The 18,871-nt window shown below is 39.1% G+C and overlaps 1 protein-coding gene across 1 annotated transcript in view; it reads left to right on the forward strand.

Moving 5' to 3' along the window:
• Positions 1-18,585, forward strand: part of COL1A2 (collagen type I alpha 2 chain) — a 35,485-nt gene extending 16,900 nt beyond the window's left edge. The window contains exons 24-51 of the mRNA XM_063101411.1: positions 408-506; positions 914-967; positions 1,459-1,512; positions 1,656-1,709; positions 1,989-2,042; positions 3,008-3,052; positions 4,200-4,298; positions 5,496-5,603; positions 6,276-6,329; positions 7,454-7,507; positions 8,216-8,269; positions 8,373-8,426; positions 8,516-8,623; positions 9,004-9,057; positions 9,875-9,928; positions 10,888-11,049; positions 11,768-11,875; positions 12,544-12,651; positions 13,036-13,089; positions 13,325-13,432; positions 13,577-13,630; positions 13,994-14,101; positions 14,577-14,630; positions 14,752-14,859; positions 15,183-15,441; positions 15,860-16,044; positions 16,737-16,979; positions 17,698-18,585. Of these exons, the coding sequence (XP_062957481.1) occupies positions 408-506; positions 914-967; positions 1,459-1,512; positions 1,656-1,709; positions 1,989-2,042; positions 3,008-3,052; positions 4,200-4,298; positions 5,496-5,603; positions 6,276-6,329; positions 7,454-7,507; positions 8,216-8,269; positions 8,373-8,426; positions 8,516-8,623; positions 9,004-9,057; positions 9,875-9,928; positions 10,888-11,049; positions 11,768-11,875; positions 12,544-12,651; positions 13,036-13,089; positions 13,325-13,432; positions 13,577-13,630; positions 13,994-14,101; positions 14,577-14,630; positions 14,752-14,859; positions 15,183-15,441; positions 15,860-16,044; positions 16,737-16,979; positions 17,698-17,844 (2,697 nt within the window). The 3' untranslated portion in view covers positions 17,845-18,585. The remainder of the gene's footprint in view (positions 1-407; positions 507-913; positions 968-1,458; positions 1,513-1,655; positions 1,710-1,988; positions 2,043-3,007; positions 3,053-4,199; positions 4,299-5,495; positions 5,604-6,275; positions 6,330-7,453; positions 7,508-8,215; positions 8,270-8,372; positions 8,427-8,515; positions 8,624-9,003; positions 9,058-9,874; positions 9,929-10,887; positions 11,050-11,767; positions 11,876-12,543; positions 12,652-13,035; positions 13,090-13,324; positions 13,433-13,576; positions 13,631-13,993; positions 14,102-14,576; positions 14,631-14,751; positions 14,860-15,182; positions 15,442-15,859; positions 16,045-16,736; positions 16,980-17,697) is intronic.
• The last annotated feature ends 286 nt before the right edge of the window (positions 18,586-18,871 follow it).

Here is an 18,871-nt window from a genome sequence, read left to right on the forward strand (position 1 = left end):
TCTGTTTTGTGGCTTATTTATACATGAATGCATTGAAAATAAATATCAGCCACACACATCATCTGGGAACTCAAAGTACTAGATTGTAATTATGGAGTCCACATGAACGCAGGACTGAAAGCAGAGAAGGGAAAAGAACAACACGGCAGGGAGAATTGAAGCAGGTGACAAGGGTTTGAAAAGAGAGTGGAGAGAGGGAAATTGCTTACATAGGAGGTGGAATTGGCTGTGTGTGGACTGACATCCTATTTCAAAAAGGAAAATAGACTCATAATTTATTGACCCTTTATGCAAGAAGCTTTATGCATTCAGAAGACTATTCTGTTTCATCCCATGGCAGCATTGTAAGCTTGAGGTTGTGAGACCATGTTGAAGCTGAGTAAACTTCAAATAAACTCTGCTTTCAGGGCCTCCCTGGTATTGACGGCAGGCCTGGCCCAATTGGCCCCGCTGGTGCAAGAGGAGAACCTGGCAACATCGGATTCCCTGGCCCCAAAGGCCCCAGTGTAAGCATCACCACAACTTCCTCTCCCTCAGCACTTTTTGGCCATGTTTCACCAAAACTGTAGTATTTCTCTCCTGCGTATCAGTCCAGTCTACCTCAAGGGGGTTCCTTTCAACCCCGGAAAACCGCAGGCCACTTAACACATAAAACTTTCCCTTCAGTGTGTCCTTGCACACCTGCTGAAAATCCCTCTCTTGAGTCACATGCTTCTGCAGACATGCAGGTGCAGCTTACTTTATGGAACTGCATGATGCGGGATCATGCCTTTGAGAACAGAATTCAAGCACCAGGAAGCTCAAGAAAATACAAAAGCAAGGAAGACATTAACATTCATAGTCATCTTGGTTAATTTGACATTAAATGTGTAAGTTTGTTTTTGTTTTGTTTTGTTTATTATTTTTATTATAGGGTGAGCCTGGCAAAGTTGGTGATAAAGGTCATCCTGGTCTTGCTGGTCCTCGGGTAGGTGCTAATTTCTGTGCAGATCTATTCACGTAGTATTCACCTAAGAAGCACACATCCTTTGAGGCCATCTGCTTTAATTCCATCACTTTTTTTCCAAGAAGGCATTCCCAAAGGTCGTTTTACTGTGAGAAAATGTCTTTTTTTTTTAAAACCGCACTTATAAGGCAATGACCTATAACAAATCAGAATATATGTTAAGTCAAAAATACAGAAGTATTTGGGTTTTATTTTATTCATCTTGTGATTAAAAGGGTATGACGATGTAGTAGTGTTCTCTGGCCCTTATAGATTGCCTTCCATTGTAGACTTCCCTTGAGCCACATCAAAAGTTAGAAGACAGTATTTGGGCCTTGGCAGAAACCCCACAATAAGTTAAATTCATGCTAAAATGAGAAACTTGTTATGAGGAAGTAACGCATGAGGATTTGAGGCATCTCAAATTGCTTGGCTGGCGGGTGACCATCAGCTTTGCTGTTAAATATTTTTAGGGTGCTCCAGGTCCTGACGGAAACAATGGTGCTCAGGGACCTCCTGGACTACAAGTGAGTATTTCTCTCGCTCTTTGCTTCTCTGCACTAGAATTTATCTAGTGCCTCAAAATGACCATCTCTGATTTCTAGTCCAAAAGTTACGCAGCAATAGTGGCATGCATCACTATTTATGCTATCTTTCCTGTCACTTTCAGGGTGTCCAAGGTGGAAAAGGTGAACAGGGTCCTGCTGGTCCTCCAGGCTTCCAGGTAAGTCAGCTAAAACATACTAAATACTGCCGTTGGTCAGATTGCCAAGCTGTAAATCACATATCACTCCCCACTCCCCCCCACCCCACCCCCAACAGACCAGGATTTCAGAACTGAAGCAAAGAAAGGTGCATTTTTTTCAGAGCAAAATTTTTAGGTAATGCTTTAATAACACACAGTAGCTCTCAGGCTGATATTAGGTAGTGCCCCCAAACCCAGTTATTAGCAAATCCCCTGAATATAGCCGTAAGGTTGAGATTTGTATTTCTTTTCATTTAGGGTCTGCCTGGCCCTGCAGGTACAGCTGGTGAAGCTGGCAAACCAGGAGAAAGGGTGAGTAAAACAAATGATAGTAAATTCACCCAAGCTTGAGAATTTCCCTGTTTAATACCCTACTGCCATGCAAATATAATAGGTAAAATGAAATTTCATATTTCATATGTTAATGATAGCATTTTGCATATGTTAGTGTTGATGGAGAGAATGAGCCCAGTTACTTATTTTAGTTCAAATTACTTTGTTTAAGGACTGAGTGAAACATAACGTTATGAAAGTAAAATCTATCATTGAATATTTCATTTGATAGCCTTACTTTTTGTATTGTTCTTGGTAATATTAAAATACAAATCATTTTCTTCCCCATAGTGAAGAAGTAAATGCACTGATTTTCCACGAAACCAGACCCTGAAAGATTGCTTTTAATGTTTTTCTTGGCATTCAGACATGACACTGCTATCCACAATCAGGGCATGAGTTCTGAGTCATTTTCTCTGTAATTGTGATGAATATGCCTCAATTTAGTTACATTCTGTGGCCTAGTCTCCTTTGTCAACAGTGGGGCACATTAAGGAGACAGCTGGTCAGTAATAAAAGAGATACACTTGGGTATACAATTAACTAGGTAATGTACAGAATATGGTAATTTCTATTAAGAGGGCAGCCTGTTGTATAACTAAAAATAGGCAATGTCTGATGCAGTTCATTATTATTTATCATATTCTCAAAGGAGTTTTGTCACTTTTTTAAAAGCAATAAACTAAATAACGGGAAACTTAAATATTCTGATACCACGTTTTAGGATAGATACATCTTTGATATCAGTGGAATTCTCTTTCTGTATCTTTCCATACACAACTGAAGGTTCTGTTGTTTTTATCCATCCATTTACTTATGCACACATGTAGGTAGAGCCTGTCTAGCATTATTTCACTCTTTCAGAACCTTTCAAATATCATAATCATTAGTGAATTTGGGGATCACACATAAATGTCATGCTTTATTTACTTCGTTTTGCCTAGGGCCTCCATGGTGAGTTTGGTCTTCCTGGTCCTGCTGGTCCAAGAGTAAGTGTTATTTAATTAACTTTCATAAATTTCCAACAATGTGTTTTTAAAAGAAGTAGTTTTCTCCTTAAAGCCTCTATAACCTTGCAACAAGTTTCTGATGCTCTTCTGTAACCAAATGTAACCCGTAGAGAGCACTAGATCTCTAAGTTGATTGTAGACTTTTTTATTTAATTGCTCATATTTCCTTTTTGATAACAATGCAGTTATAAGAAACATAAACGAGCTAATATATGTATTGTAATTGGTGATTTATATAGACACAAATGATATATTTATGACAGTGGCTCCACTTGAGGCAAAGAAAAGCAATATCTTACTAAGATCTAAAGTCAATTTTTGCAATGCATGTTGATGTTCAAAGTCTAAAGCTGAACTCATGAGTCTGACCTTATAAAGAAAAATAAAATAAATAGATTTGCTTTGTCTGTGGGTATTAGCGTAACTGGAACAATTAGTTTGCCCCTAAAGTATCCCATTATGTTGCTAGTTAACATATATCTAGGAAGCTCAAACAAAGTTAGTATCAAAAAACCATAGCACCATAGAACCAAGTTAAAACAAAGTCCTTTGAAACAGTTGCAGTGTGGACCTATGCAATAAATATTTTAGGCCATAGAATGCTATGTTACAGTGATATTTAGATGCAAACTGGGAGATAGATAGATCAATAGAAATATATACATATACATGTGTATCTTCTGTGGAATATTTTAACCGTTACATTATTATTGTGTGAAGTCATAAAAAGGGAGTACAGATATGAAAATATCTAATCTTATCTACACTTGACATTGCTATTCAGCTAAAATGACACAATCTTTTCCTTTGCATACTATGTATAACTGGCATCTGTTTTTGCCTATGGATCTATCACAGAAAAGATAAAAAAGGAAATGAATTCTAATAGTTGGACATTATATTCAAGAAGCAACAAATCGTGGAGTTGTAGTCATAAAACATTAGAACCAAATAAGACTTTAGAGATTATCTCAGCCTGTCCCTTCATTTTACTAGTGGAGAAATTAGGAAAAAAAGAAATTTTAATTTGCTAATAAATGGCAGAATCAGGACTCAAAATCTAATCTAGTGCGAACAGCATCTCTGAAAGTAATGAACAGTGCAACCCTCTAATCCCTTTTTACAGGGGGAACGTGGTCCCCCAGGCCAGAGTGGTGCTGCTGGTCCTCCTGGTCCTATTGGAAGCCGAGGTCCTTCTGGACCCCCAGGGCCTGATGGAAACAAGGTAAAACATTATGTTTATATATTGCTGGTTTGGCCCAGTCTACCCTAGAATAAGTTGACCCTTTACAATGGAAGAATTGTTTCTCAGATTTGTATTTATTTCTGGTTCTGTGATGATTCCCATCTCAATAAATAGCAATCTGATTCCAGTGGACCTGAATTATAAAAGAAAACTGGGTGGGGGGGGGCTGGGACTCTCAGTGTTCTACAAACATAAATGAATTGGTATGTGTTTTCATCCTTTTCTCATCACACTGTTGATGCTTTTGTTTTAATCTGGAAACATAATATACATTCAGACATTATTTTTAGAGAGCAAACTTTTACCTTCTCAATTCTTAGAGTAAAATTTTTAAAAGTAGTCTAAATTTTAATAATCAGAGACTTGATGATGATGAAAATTAACTGGGTGCCACCCCCAAAAATACAAGTCTGAAAATTTGTGTTCCAAAATAGAATCCGTGGTTTAGATTTTGAAATAGGTGGAATTATACATTTCTGAAAGACAGATTATTTTAACCACAATAAAAAGAAGGCAACTCATATTAATTCTGATTCTTACCTTTAAGGAAAAAAAAACATAAAGATTAGTTGCAAAAATCTATTGTAGTATGTGGAAGAATATTATTAAGAAAAAAATAAAAAGATATGAGGGAGAGAGGAAATAAGAAAAGAGATATGGTTCTGTGAGGTACTACTTTCAAAGGGATCTATTTATCTCAGAAAGTAGGCAACACGTTTTAAGTGTGTGGAATTGTAAGGCTTTGTATAAAAATGGAAGCTATAGTCTCCACTCTTAAAGAGATTAAAACGCAAACATCTCCCCAGTTGATGAGGTCTCTTGCCATGTTTCCTATCTGGGCTAAGAGACTTACCCTTGAAATGTGTTTGTGGGCAAACATTCTTCACTCTCTACTTGCCATTGTCCTATCCTGTTATTATTTTCTGTACCCTCCTTGCTTAAGAGGATTGGGAGCAGATTATTGAGGAATCACAGCCACCCACTCCTACTACCCTCTTCTCTTTAGTGACCGTGTCATTAATAGCATCTCCCTCCTTTCAGTAGCCCTCCTTTGTGTCTCTAAGCAGACAAGAATGCTGTCTATTAAATGTTTAAATTGGAGTCCTTCAAGAGTTTGAGTCTTCATTTTCTTCTTTCACCACTTAAGTAATTGACTTCACGTGTGTTTAATTCCAGGGTGAACCTGGTGTGGTTGGTGCTGCGGGCACTGCCGGTCCCTCTGGTCCTAGTGGACTCCCAGGAGAGAGGGGTGCTGCAGGCGTACCTGGAGGCAAGGGAGAAAAGGTACTTGCCCAGTCTTGGGACTTAATACATATCGTTGATGAACTCTAGCAAAAAAAGGATGCACTAGGGTGTCCAATTGTTTACGATTCTTGGCAGGTGGTCAGGTAGCATTTTGGTATCAATCTATGTACATTTTGCTCTGCCATCTAGCACCTATGCATTTCTAAACTCTAATCTGGCAAAATTGCTTGCTACCATGGAATTTCACGCAAACAGATGGTGTTGAGTAATACATGAGGCTCATTTTAATGCCACTAACAATAATGTTTCATCCTTCCCTAATTAATGGGAAGAAGCTATATTGAACAGCTGTCAACCGTGCTGCTGCATTAGTTATGCGATAAGAGTAATCGGGCACTGCTGCCCACTGTGATGTTGCCTTATAATTCTGTCCACACGAATTTGTACCTTGCTTGATTATGCTTCAGGAGCGTGTATGGAAATTAGAAAAGAATGTTTGGCAATAATCTAGAAAGGGCCTTGAATTATTTTTTTTCTTTTTTTTTTTTTTTTCTCATTCAACAACCTGTAGAATGGTAGGGAATCAAGACATTACTAGAAGTCTCAAATGACTGAAGATATTATAGCATCTTCTATAAAAACACTTTGGATTAATTTTGATTCAAAAATTTGGTTGGAAAATAAAAAGCTGCTCTTTCTTTCTACTTTCAGGGTGAAACTGGTCTCAGAGGTGAAGTTGGTAACCCTGGCAGAGATGGTGCTCGTGTGAGTGAATTTTGTTTGAATGTTTGTTTGTACTTAAATTTTTTTAAAAAAATATTACTCAATTTGAATTGAGAAGATTTCCAAAAAACAACTACAAGAAAAAAATTCAAGTTCAGTAAAATAATATTTCATTCCTTTCTGGATCTACAACTAATAATATCACTTTTCATGCTCCAAAAGAAAAGTTCAATAGAAATTACCCCTTTAAAAATCAAATCTTCAAACCTTCCCTGGTATTAACTATACCACCTACAAACTACAGACCAAAAGCTATAGGTTTAATAAAACTTAAATGAATGTTTTAAGTGATAATATGTCCTTAAAATTTTAAATCAAAAACAATAATTCTCTTACATTTGAAGAAGTCAGAACCTCTAACAAGGTCCTACACTTATTCAACTGTATGCTTTAGGAATTTATCGCTCAAAGACCAGCCCCAAAGGTCAGCTGTTAATGCCATGGAGATGCCAAAGATAAGCTCATAAAGATATAATTACCCTACCTAGGGCAGAAGAGTATCATGGCCCATCCAGGCCACAGTCTGCCTTGGTTCGTTCTTCTCACCTCTCCCTCAGAGCTGATAACTCACTGTAGCACATTCGTGACAGTCCTGCCTTTGAATCACACAGTTCTAGCAGTTCCAAACAAGCCTACTCATTTGCTTCTCTCCAGGGAATTTCACAAGAGCAGAGAGTTCAGCTCTCCCAAATTCTTAAATTTCCCCGGACTTACACATTTCCATAACCTTTATTACTGGGGTACTCTTCTCTTGTGAGTAGCATCTATTAGTCTTGATAATCAGAACTGAAATGCATCAGAGGCTTTCTTGATGTACAACCAGAGCGTGCCATAAAAGTGTTCAGTCACTGTATAATCACAACAAAGAGGAATGACAAGGTTCGCTTTTTTTTTTTTTTTTTTTGTCTTTTTCGTGACCTGGGTACTCAGCCAGTGAGCACACCAGCCATTCCTATATAGGATCCGAACCCGCGGCGGGAGCGTCGCTGCGCTCCCAGCGCCGCACTCTCCCGAGTGCGCCACGGGGTTGGCCCGAGTGCGCCCAAGGTTCGCTTTTGATGGAATGGAGTATTATTAAGAAGACATGTTTTCTTTTCTGGTGCTAGGGTGCTCCTGGTGCTGTAGGTGCCCCTGGTCCTGCTGGAGCCACAGGTGACCGGGTAAGCATGCATTTTCACTGAGTTGTAACTCTCTGAGTCGATAACCGTATCTAAAATTTCCTTCCTACCCTATGCCCAAAGAGCCTCAGCAATTCATTTTTATGGCTTGGTATAAAGCCCACTTATTTAAAAACCTAGCTGTTGTGATATGGCAGCAGGAAACGAATGCTGTCTGTTTAAACTTCTGTTTCCCTTCCTATAAATGTGCCAGCTATCTGATCTATACTTTAATCCCTATCATTTGTTTTAAAGTCTTTCCCTGTTGCCCATTAACAATATACTATAGCATCAAGCCTTCTCAAAGCCTTCAATTGTAAAAAATCAATAAAATACATAGTGTGCCCATTTCACATTGAACAGTTCACTTAAAACAGACCTTATTTATTGTATTGCGAAGATTGCAGCAAATAGATCAGTCCTGTGTCCATCTAAAAATTAAAATGTTCTCCTGCTGGTATTGTGGGCACTGATTTATAGTGTTTTTACAAGTGCACAACCAATATCACTTCAACCCCAAAAATGAATACGGCATTAAGTAGAGTGAGAATCCGGTTCATGTTTCTCGGTGAGATGTACGTTAGTTATCTCTTCCAAAGCAACTGCAGACTCTAACTATAGCCCACTGTCTACCACTGCTCTCTCTCCCTCTCACTTCTTTGAGCAGCTCTGTGAGGCACATTAACAAACTTCTCTTTGGCCCCATTATAGGGTGAAGCTGGTGCTGCTGGTCCTTCTGGTCCTGCTGGTCCTCGGGGTAGCCCTGTAAGTAGAAACCTGGTCATTTTGGACAATCACACCTCACAATTTTTAGACACTGATGAACCTGGGATTGCTAAGACATTTTTAAATTCCTTTTCCTACCTAGGGTGAACGTGGTGAGGTTGGTCCTGCTGGCCCCAATGGATTTGCTGGTCCCGCTGTGAGTATCACAATTCTGAAAACATCCCAAATTGGGGAGTAGACTGAGTCAGAATATCAGAGCTATAACTACCTTCTCCTTTCCAACAGGGTGCTGCTGGTCAACCTGGTGCTAAAGGAGAGAGAGGAGCCAAAGGGCCTAAGGGTGAAAATGGTGTGGTTGGTCCCACAGGCCCCGTTGGAGCTGCTGGCCCATCTGTAAGTTGAGTTCACTGTGAACAGCCTGTATAGTTGTTCATGAGATCTTATAATTCAACATACATCAGTCAAGTGCCTAGTATACACCAGGAAATAAGCCAGATAGCAGATGATAAAAAATAATAAGAATTAACACTTGCACACTGCTTTACAATCCATAGAAGTTTCATAAATATTGTCTTATTATTTTAATTCTTTGATAACCCCAGAAGGGTGCTAATACTGAAGTAAGAACATTTATTTCATATGACACAGATAATCATTTTTCACTTATAAATTTTCATCTAATAGATATGGGAATGATCTCTTTGAAGAAAAGGGTAACATGTATAAGAGTTGTTTGTTTTGTGATTTGACCCCATCTTTTTGTTTGCACTTAGGGTCCAAATGGCCCCCCTGGTCCTGCTGGAATTCGTGGTGATGGAGGTCCTCCTGTGAGTATTTAAAATAGACTGTGATCACTTTTCTTTCTTCAGAATCTACTAGGGACAACTCGAAAGTTTTTAAAATTTTGGTAAAGTTGGACTATAGTAAGGAGACTCTTATGGTTCAAGTTCATTCAATTCAGGGCAATTTTGATATTAAAGTTAAGGTCACCTACATGGGTTGTTAACTTAATCCCAGCTGGAACTCAGTACAGTATATGTTACTACCGCCTCATTTGACCCCAGGCAGTCTAATTATGAAATGGGTAAAATATTTTTCTGGTGCCCCTTATGTCTTTGTTGATGTACCCTTCTTCTCCCTGACCAAGTCCTTCCCGTTTTCATCCGGTGCTACCACACTGACTCTAGAGACCCAGAGCTCCCCAGGAATTAACTCCACTGACGCCTCTCACTAGACAGTACTTAATGCTCTATGTCATTTGTTGTACCTTCCTCTGTAAGCAACACTATGAGTACTTATTCCCTTAGCACCCAACCAGGTAGTTAAGATAGATTATTGTATAGAAAGTGTCTTGTCTTCTTGCTTTTACAACTATCAGATAATATATTAGCATTTCAAAAAAGACCATCAAAGTCTTAATGCAAAATATAGGCATTGCAACTGGTGGCATGCTGGTAAGCAAGGTGTGGGGAGGAAGGCCTTCAGGGTACTGGTTAATTAATACCCTAAATGAAGCTGCCTACTACCTCCTCCATGGTCCATCAATGGTCACATGTTCTGAGGATTTGCCAAAGGAGAAATTCCCATCTTACCCAAATGCCTGGAGTTGGTGTTGACTGGAATTTTAATGTGTTTGGTTCTTAGGGTGTTACTGGCTTCCCTGGTGCTGCTGGACGGACTGGTCCTCCTGGACCTAGTGTAAGTAAATCACTCCAAACACGTGTCTTCATTTACTCTAGCCAAAAGACATGGTCTCTGGTAGAAAACTGGTAAGAAACTCTCTTTGAAAACACATCACTAATATTTGCTATTACTTTCCCAGTCTAAAATCAGTTTTTCTGAGCCATTAAGGCAAAACCATCACAAATTATATTTTATAATATCAGTTTAAGAGGCTTTTATTCATTCAAACACCAGTCCCCTTTCAGGGACGTGGTATCTTTGTTAAAAATAATAAAACAGAACAGTTCTAGTCACATATCAGATATTTCTATATCTAATTACCCTTTATGGCTAACATTCTGCCTCCGTTGTTAAGGTATAATTGTTCCTGAATTTAAAGGTGGTTTGCCCTCTAATTTAATTCTGATTCAGACTCTCCTGTCAGGACTCAAGAGAATTTAATTAATTATCAAGGATTAAGTCTTCCGGTTAACGTTTCAGGGGAAAAAAAAAAGTAAAGATGTTGATTTCTTGGAATCCTTTTATAGGTTCATAACAGAAAAATCTTCATCCCCTGTAGGCATTTAATTAAACTTAGTTGAGAGCATATGTGATTCCTCAATTATGAACAAAATACCGTATTGGCTTTCTTCAAAAAGAAATGAGCAGAGTCCTCCAAAACCCAAAGTCCCATTCATTTACAACTAACTCTTATAACTGTACATAATTCTGATTCTGATTGCTTCTTCTCACAGAAATTTGCCATAGACTCTGCCTCAATTATTTGCTTTGTTACAGCCTTAGGAGAAGGAAAATAGGAGTTGCTTCTTTCCCCAAGAAAGAATGTTAAAAAGTCTAAACATTTCTCCCACATGGCCAGGGTGTTATTTTGGTGCATCACACCGTTTACATCTTGGTTTCTGGAACCTCTGATACTCTCTTCCAGGTCTCTGATGATTAACAAAACGTAAACGACCTTGTACATTTGCTCACAGGGTATTACTGGTCCTCCTGGTCCCCCTGGTGCTGCTGGTAAAGAAGGGCTTCGTGGTCCTCGTGGTGACCAAGGTCCAGTTGGCCGAACTGGAGAAACAGGCGCAGTTGGCCTCCCTGGTTTTGCTGGTGAAAAGGGTCCCTCTGGAGAGCCTGGTACTGCTGTAAGTTCAAATTCCACTTTCTTAATACCTTGTGTTGAATTAAAGTAAAGTCCCCACAGAAATCTTCAAGGGGCATATATTATTTTATGAGTATTGTAGGCTCTCAAATAGAGCTCGGTTGAGCCAGGAAATCTGTCTAGCACACATTAGGTGCCATGTTTTCAGCAGATGTTCAGAAAGCACATAATAGGGATGACGATACATTAGGGAACTCACTGTTTTATCATAACGGCCTCTTAAGCTGTTGAGGGCAATTTACTGGTATCAGGATTGGAATAGAATCCCATTGCTGTGGACATCCTACTGTAAAGTAATCAATCTCAGTAAGCTATCAATTCCTTAAGTGTGCACTGTCCAGTGTTATTGCTACTCTGAAAGGTGGCTTTATTAGACCTTAAAAGCCAAGGTCAAAATTTGGTTCCCTGCATAGATTCTATGAAAACTCTATTCCCAAGTGTCTTCATTAATCTCAACCACATATTTTTACATGTCGTGCCATTGGTCTCAAGGAGGAACTAGGTACAAAAAATATACATGCCAAGATGTAATAAACTCATTGTCATCACTAGAGAAAAGATATCCAAGGATGTGTTCTACTAATAGGAGATCACTAGCCTTTTTCTAAACTGAGGACAGCTTATTCTGACAATCTTCAAGCCAACCTGTGTTATCACCTAGAGTCTTACCAGCAATACTAAGTATTTTACCTCTTGTTTAGGGACCTCCTGGTACCCCAGGTCCTCAGGGTCAACTTGGTACTCCTGGTATTCTGGGTCTCCCTGGCTCTCGAGGTGAACGTGGTCTACCTGGTGTTGCTGGTGCTGTGGTGAGTGTTTGAAACCATTCTGATTCTCCTTAACATAATAAAAGATTTTAAAAGATGCCAATTCAGATGTGACAGATTGATCACTGAATAATTCCACTTAAGATTTTTATTCATGGCATTTTCTTTATACAGATCACATGTCACTTATCTAAGAAGCTTTAATACCACCTTACTCAGACACACACTATACACAGCTTAACATTATGCAGAATGATTTTTGTTCTTTCTACACATTTAAGAACGATATAAGCTCTAATTGCATTTACTCTGCAACATGAATTGTTGGCATCATTTATCCTCTAGGAAGGATGAAACTCTGGAAGTTCTGAATCATTCCATTAAACCTTATATGTGACAGCAACTAGGAACCATCTCATCTCCATAGACTCTATCAACTGTATGAATTCATTTCATTTGGGATATTGGATGAAACAAGGCTCAGCCTTTTACAGAGCAACATTCCATAATTATATAAAGCTGACCATTTAAGTGTGTAGAAGGAGGGCAGGATGACACTAATGATACTTCTTAACATTTTCTGTCCCGTTCAAATTCAATTTACCTTCTCTCTTCAAACTAAAATCTCCTGGCTAGGGTTGTTTTTGGAGGGTAAGGTTAGCATTCCATGACATGAGAGGAATGTTGTTTTTTCTTTTCTGCCTCTTTAGGGTGAACCTGGTCCTCTTGGCATCTCAGGCCCTCCTGGGGCCCGTGGTCCCCCTGGAGCTGTGGGTAGTCCTGGAGTCAATGGTGCTCCTGGTGAAGCTGGTCGTGATGTGAGTCTAACACTTGATTTGTAAAATAAAAACAAGGAGGATTTCATTATGTGTGACTTTATGTCCACTTGTTCCAAGTTTCTGAACAAGATGGTCTGTTTCTGCATACTATCTAAATGTAATGACTGCTCCTAGTATTGAAAATGTGAAAAACTATCTGGGCTGGGGAATGGGCCTTTAACTAGCACTCTTTAAAACTGGGACCAAATATTAAAAACATTTCTTAAAAAATATATAGATTGTCAGATTCTTCTTACTTTTTAGCAGTCTAAAAGGGGGTTCACTCTTAAGCACTGGGAGAGAAGAAGGCTAGGTAGCCAAACCATAGGGGCTGCTGGATAGCACAGCCTCACAGGGGCCTTAATTTGCATGGTGTCTTCACAGGGCAACCCTGGGAGTGATGGTCCCCCAGGTCGTGATGGTCAACCTGGACACAAGGTCAGTATACTTCTTAATCTTTCTCTAATTTATTTTTCTTTTCTTTTCTTGTTTGTTGGGGGGGGGGTTGTTTGTTTTGTTTTGGGTGGCTGGTGCCGGGATCCAAACCCTTGACCTTGATGTTATAACACCATGCTCTAACCAACTGAGCTAACTGGCCAGCCATATTTCTCTAATTTAAAAGTGATTAAAATTCAAGCCCAATTGATGCTAAGTTTCATTTTGCCTTGGCTAGGGAGAACGTGGCTACCCTGGCAACATTGGTCCCACTGGCACTGTGGGTGCACCTGGTCCTCAAGGTTCTGTGGGTCCTGCTGGCAAACATGGAAACCGTGGTGAACCTGTAAGTTTGTGAACATAAGTCCCTTAATGCTGTCATCCTCATGGGCTTCCCTTCTGACTTCCCTATACTTGGTGATGGTCAGGGCTAGGGGAGAGGGATATTGGGTTTGGCTGATGAGTTGTGTTTTTCTTTTCTAATTCACAGGGTCCTGTGGGTCCTGTTGGTCCTGTCGGTTCTGTTGGTCCAAGAGGTCCTAGTGTATGTATATGGAGAAGATTTCTTACAAATTAGCATTTTGGGAGAATCAGTCCAAACCGTTAGTTAAGAAAATAAATAATATATAGGCTAGATTCTGTACTTCTTTAAAATTTTAGTCCATGGTCAGAATTGATACAAATGACTTCATCTATTTTATGTCTTTTCTGCTTGTTTGTTTTAAATAATCCTAAGGATCTAGCCACTTTACAGACAACTAAACTAAAGCAGGTTACTGGAAGAGGCGAAAGCCCATCTTGCATGGCTTGAGTTATCTTTGGAAACGGATTAAACACTATTTGTGGAGAAGTGAGAGCCGTTTTTAAAAAGGGTAAATGTCCTATCTCTTCTTCTTTTTCTTTACAGGGCCCCCAAGGCATTCGAGGTGATAAGGGAGAGCCAGGTGACAAGGGGCCCAGAGGTCTTCCTGGCTTAAAAGGACACGGCGGATTGCAGGGTCTTCCCGGTCTCGCTGTAAGTCAAACGTGGCCATCCCACGTGTGTACCGACCTTCAAAGCCTTCAGCTCAGAAAGATCCTCTTCAAATGTTCACTGCTCTTGTTCTCAAATGTCCTGCCTCATATTCATTTTCCATTCTCTGGCTAACTCCATCTCTCTCGGAGATGATGCTATTTCATCCCAGCATGAAAAGGTGAGGGTTAAGGGAGACAGAAATATACATATATTAAAATCTCCTGGCAACAATGTCCTTCAACCCAACTTAAAATAAATATAATTAGAGGAATGACTAATATTCACTTCTGAAATAGCTTGCGAAAAAATAATTGAATATAATAAACATAATGGGAGAAAAGAGCCCCACTTTACATTTTCAATTTTCTCAATCCGGAGTCCATTGAAACTAAAGTTTTCCATTCGATTTGGGAAAAAAAAAAAAATCTATTGACGCATGTTCTGAAAGTGTGATTTTCCTTTCCTCTCTTTAAAGGGTCAGCATGGTGATCAAGGTCCTCCTGGTACTGTGGGTCCCGCTGGTCCTAGGGTAGGTGATTTCAAAAGATGATTCACCTCTGAGTCGAGGCGAATGCTGGCAGTAAGCCCCAGGCGGCTGCTCTTCTGCAGGGCTTCAGTGGTTCACACACACTGGTGTACTTCTTCCTTAGGGACCTGCCGGTCCTTCTGGCCCTGCTGGCAAAGATGGTCGCACTGGACATCCCGGCGCAGTTGGACCTGCTGGCATTCGAGGCTCTCAGGGTAACCAAGGTCCTGCTGTAAGTATGATTTGGGGAAATAACAAAGAACATCACCGACCTAAGGAACATTTTCTTCAGACTAAATCAAGACAATTACGGCAACACATTACAATAGCCCCATTTCAATATACCTTCTAAAATCCCTGAAAATTGTCTGTCTGCAACATGCTTTTAAGTCCATCACTGCAAGTGTACCTGGGAGCAAGTTATTTAATTACACTACTTACTAGAACATGCTTTTGTATGAAGCTCAACTAAAATCTGCTTTGATTTTCTCTGCATTGATGTCTCTCACTGTAACCAAATTCAAAGCCTCTGTTCTCTCACTTTCACCTTTGCAGGGCCCTCCTGGTCCCCCTGGCCCTCCTGGGCCTCCCGGTGTCAGTGGTGGCGGTTACGACTTTGGTTATGATGGAGACTTCTACAGGGCTGACCAGCCTCGCTCACCACCTTCTCTCAGACCCAAGGATTATGAAGTTGATGCAACTCTGAAATCTCTCAACAACCAGATTGAGACCCTTCTTACTCCTGAAGGCTCTAGGAAGAACCCAGCTCGCACATGCCGTGACTTGAGACTCAGCCACCCAGAGTGGAGCAGCGGTAGGTTGAGATGTCCTAACCAGACTGACCCTTCTCACAAGCTGAGCTTTTCAAAACCAGTTCCCACTGGCATTTAAAGTGAAAATGCATTTGAGTAAAAATTACATGATATGAGATCATATCCAATTAATGAAGCATCTTTTTTTTTATTCCAACCAGGACCCATACTCAAGCTTTTCTTAATATATATTTTTGCCCTTTTTATGTTCCCTGATTTGATTTTCCATGGAGGAGAGGAGAGAAGGAATTGACTAATCTTGAAAATAGCAACCCTCTTCCTGTTAAATGTCGGGTAGATAATATAACTGTACAATCAAAAATGTTACTTATGGGAATCAATTTCTTTAACTAGTGATTATTAGAATCTATGTTCTTCTCAATGAGAAGTTTTATGATCCGGGTCTTGTTTTTTTAAAAGGTTACTACTGGATTGACCCTAACCAAGGATGCACTATGGATGCTATCAAAGTATACTGTGATTTCTCTACTGGTGAAACCTGCATCCGAGCCCAACCTGAAAACATCCCAGCCAAGAACTGGTACAGGAGCTCCAAGGCCAACAAATACATCTGGTTAGGAGAAACTATTAATGGTGGTACCCAGGTGAGGAATCCTGCAAACATTTCTTCTACTAAATAATATTTTGTTAGGATTGTTTGCTTTTTAATTATTTTTTAAACCCTTACCAAAATGGGCTTATTAAAAGAAACTGCTCTTTCTTCACATTCCAATTCTGTCCTAGATTGCACATTAAAAGGTGGATTGATTGGATGCATCCATATAATTCAAAGTTATTATTTAAATTTGACTTAATTGATAATCTTTGGAGAAACTGACTAATGTGATTTAGTGTGAAGGAGCATTAGCCAGCCCATAGCTCCATACCATTACATATGCATTTTCAGAACATGAGCAGCTTTTTTGAATTTTTAATCAAACTTTTTCACCAACTTTATTGAATGCCTACTGGAATTCAGTAAATTACAGAATTAAAGGAAAAGGTCTGAATCTGTATCTCCTTGTTCTTATTCTAAAGAAGAAACATACACATAAAAGCTTTACTGAACAGGTACCTTTTTTAGATGACTTTGCCTCAGCCTGGTAGGTCTTATGTCCATCTAGGTAACTGATGCTTCAAAGACAAGTGAATTGAGTTTCCTTACAAAGTACCCTCTTCCTTAGGCTTGGATCTGAGTCCATTATTTCTCCCTCTACCAGACTTTTTTCTTTAATTTGACTCTTAGCATCTGAGTTCTTCCCCCAGCTAACTGGAATTTCCATCTTATTCTTTGTAGTTTGAATATAATGTAGAAGGAGTGAGCTCCAAGGAAATGGCTACCCAACTTGCCTTCATGCGCCTGCTGGCCAACCATGCCTCTCAGAACATCACCTACCACTGCAAGAACAGCATTGCATACATGGATGAGGAGACTGGCAACCTGAAGAAGGCTGTCATTCTGCAAGGCTCCAATGATGTTGAACTTGTTGCCGAGGGCAACAGCAGGTTCACTTACACTGTTCTTGTAGATGGCTGCTCTGTAAGTAACAGTGAAATACAGGAATAGCATTTATTCTGGGACGTGAGGTGGGAGGGGTTCTAGCTTAGACCATTAGATAGACAGATGAATGCGAGACCTCATTTGTTCTCTTTTTTCATAAATGTATTTATTTAAATTCACAAGATAAATTCAGAGTGTTCTTATCAGATGTTGCCTTTTGAAATACTGAAATATATACTATGTATGTGTATTAGTTATTTTTTCTTTAATATGAGTTTCTTAAATGGTGATATATGCCCAGAACTTAAAATTTCTGGAAGTTTAAAGGGCTTAAGCTATAATTTATAGTTATGTTTATTTATTTACTTATTTAACTTTCTCTTTATGGTTTCTTTATCATATGCTATAAATAGAAGAAAAATTAAATTTACTAATAGCAGTACCGCATACTTACCCAACCCACCCACCCCCCTGCCCCGCCCAGACACACCAATCCTAAAAATTATATTGTAGAAATAAGCATTTGGAATGTGTGTTGAAATGTTTTTTAGAAATTAGACTGAGAGGAAATCCTTCCCCCTAAAGACACTCTTGATGCTGCTGTTTAAAAGATGAACTTGTTGATTCGGAACTCACTTCTTCAGAATAACACAAGCAAGCTAAAAAAAATGGTTCCTATAAAACCTAACATTCAGATGTTATTGGATTCAGAAATAGTGATATTTTATGTACCTTTTTTCTTCTCTCTTTTAAACAGAAAAAGACAAATGAATGGGGAAAGACAATCATCGAATACAAAACAAATAAGCCATCTCGCCTGCCCTTCCTTGATATTGCAACCTTGGACATTGGCGGTGCTGACCAAGAATTCATTGTGGACGTTGGCCCAGCCTGTTTCAAATAAATGAACTCAACCTAAATTAAAAAAAAAAGAAATCCGAAAAAACATTCTCTCTTTGCCATTTCTTCTTCTTTTTTAACTGAAAGCTGAATCCTTCCATTTCTTCTGCACATCTACTTGCTTAAATTGTGGGCAAAAGAGAAGGGGAAGGATTGATCAGAGCATTGTGCAATACGATTGAAGTCACTCCCTCTCCCTCCCCTTCCCCAAAAGATTTGGAATTTTTTCCAACACTCTTACACTTGTTGTGGAAAATGTCAACCTTTGTAAGAAATCCAGAATAAAAATTGAAAAATAAAATAAAAACCATGAACATGTGCACCACTTGTGGCTTCTGAATATCTTCCACTGAGGGAAGTTTAAATCCCAAACTTCCAAAGGTTTAAACTACCTCAAAACACTTTTCTGTGAGTGTGATCCACATGATTAGGTGCTGACCTAGACAGAGAGGAACTGAGGTACTTGTTTTTTTTGTTCTAATACAAAGGTGCTAATTAATAGTATTTCAGATACTTGAAGAATGTCAATGGTGCTAGAAGAATTTGAGAAGAAATACTGCTCTGTATTGAGTTGTATTGTGTCTTTTTTCATTTGATTTAGCATCAGTATTTTCCATCTTACCGCCAATAAAAAATATGCAGATCATTTGCCCAAAGTTGTCCTTTTCTTCAGATTCAGTATTTGTTCTTTGCCAGTCTCATTTTCATTCTCTTCCATGGTTCCAAAAAAGCCCTGTTTCTTGGACAAGCCAAAAAATTAAATTGTACCTATTTTGTATATGTGAGATGTTTAAATAAATTGTGGAAAAAAAATGAAATAAAGCATGTTTGGTTTTCCAAAAGAAAATATTGAGTAAAATTCCTTGCTTCAATGCTCTTTGCAACATATATATGCATCTCTACCAGCCGTTAGATCAAGTGCCTCTCATTAGATAGAAATTATGCAAAAAAGGGCAGTTTCATACAGTAGAAAGAGCAGAGAACAAGGACCCAGGAGATCTGAGCTCCAATTCTGGTCGTGCTCCTTGTGG

Source organism: Cynocephalus volans, chromosome 6 (genome assembly GCF_027409185.1).
Source record: "Cynocephalus volans isolate mCynVol1 chromosome 6, mCynVol1.pri, whole genome shotgun sequence".
NCBI lineage: Eukaryota > Metazoa > Chordata > Mammalia > Dermoptera > Cynocephalidae > Cynocephalus > Cynocephalus volans.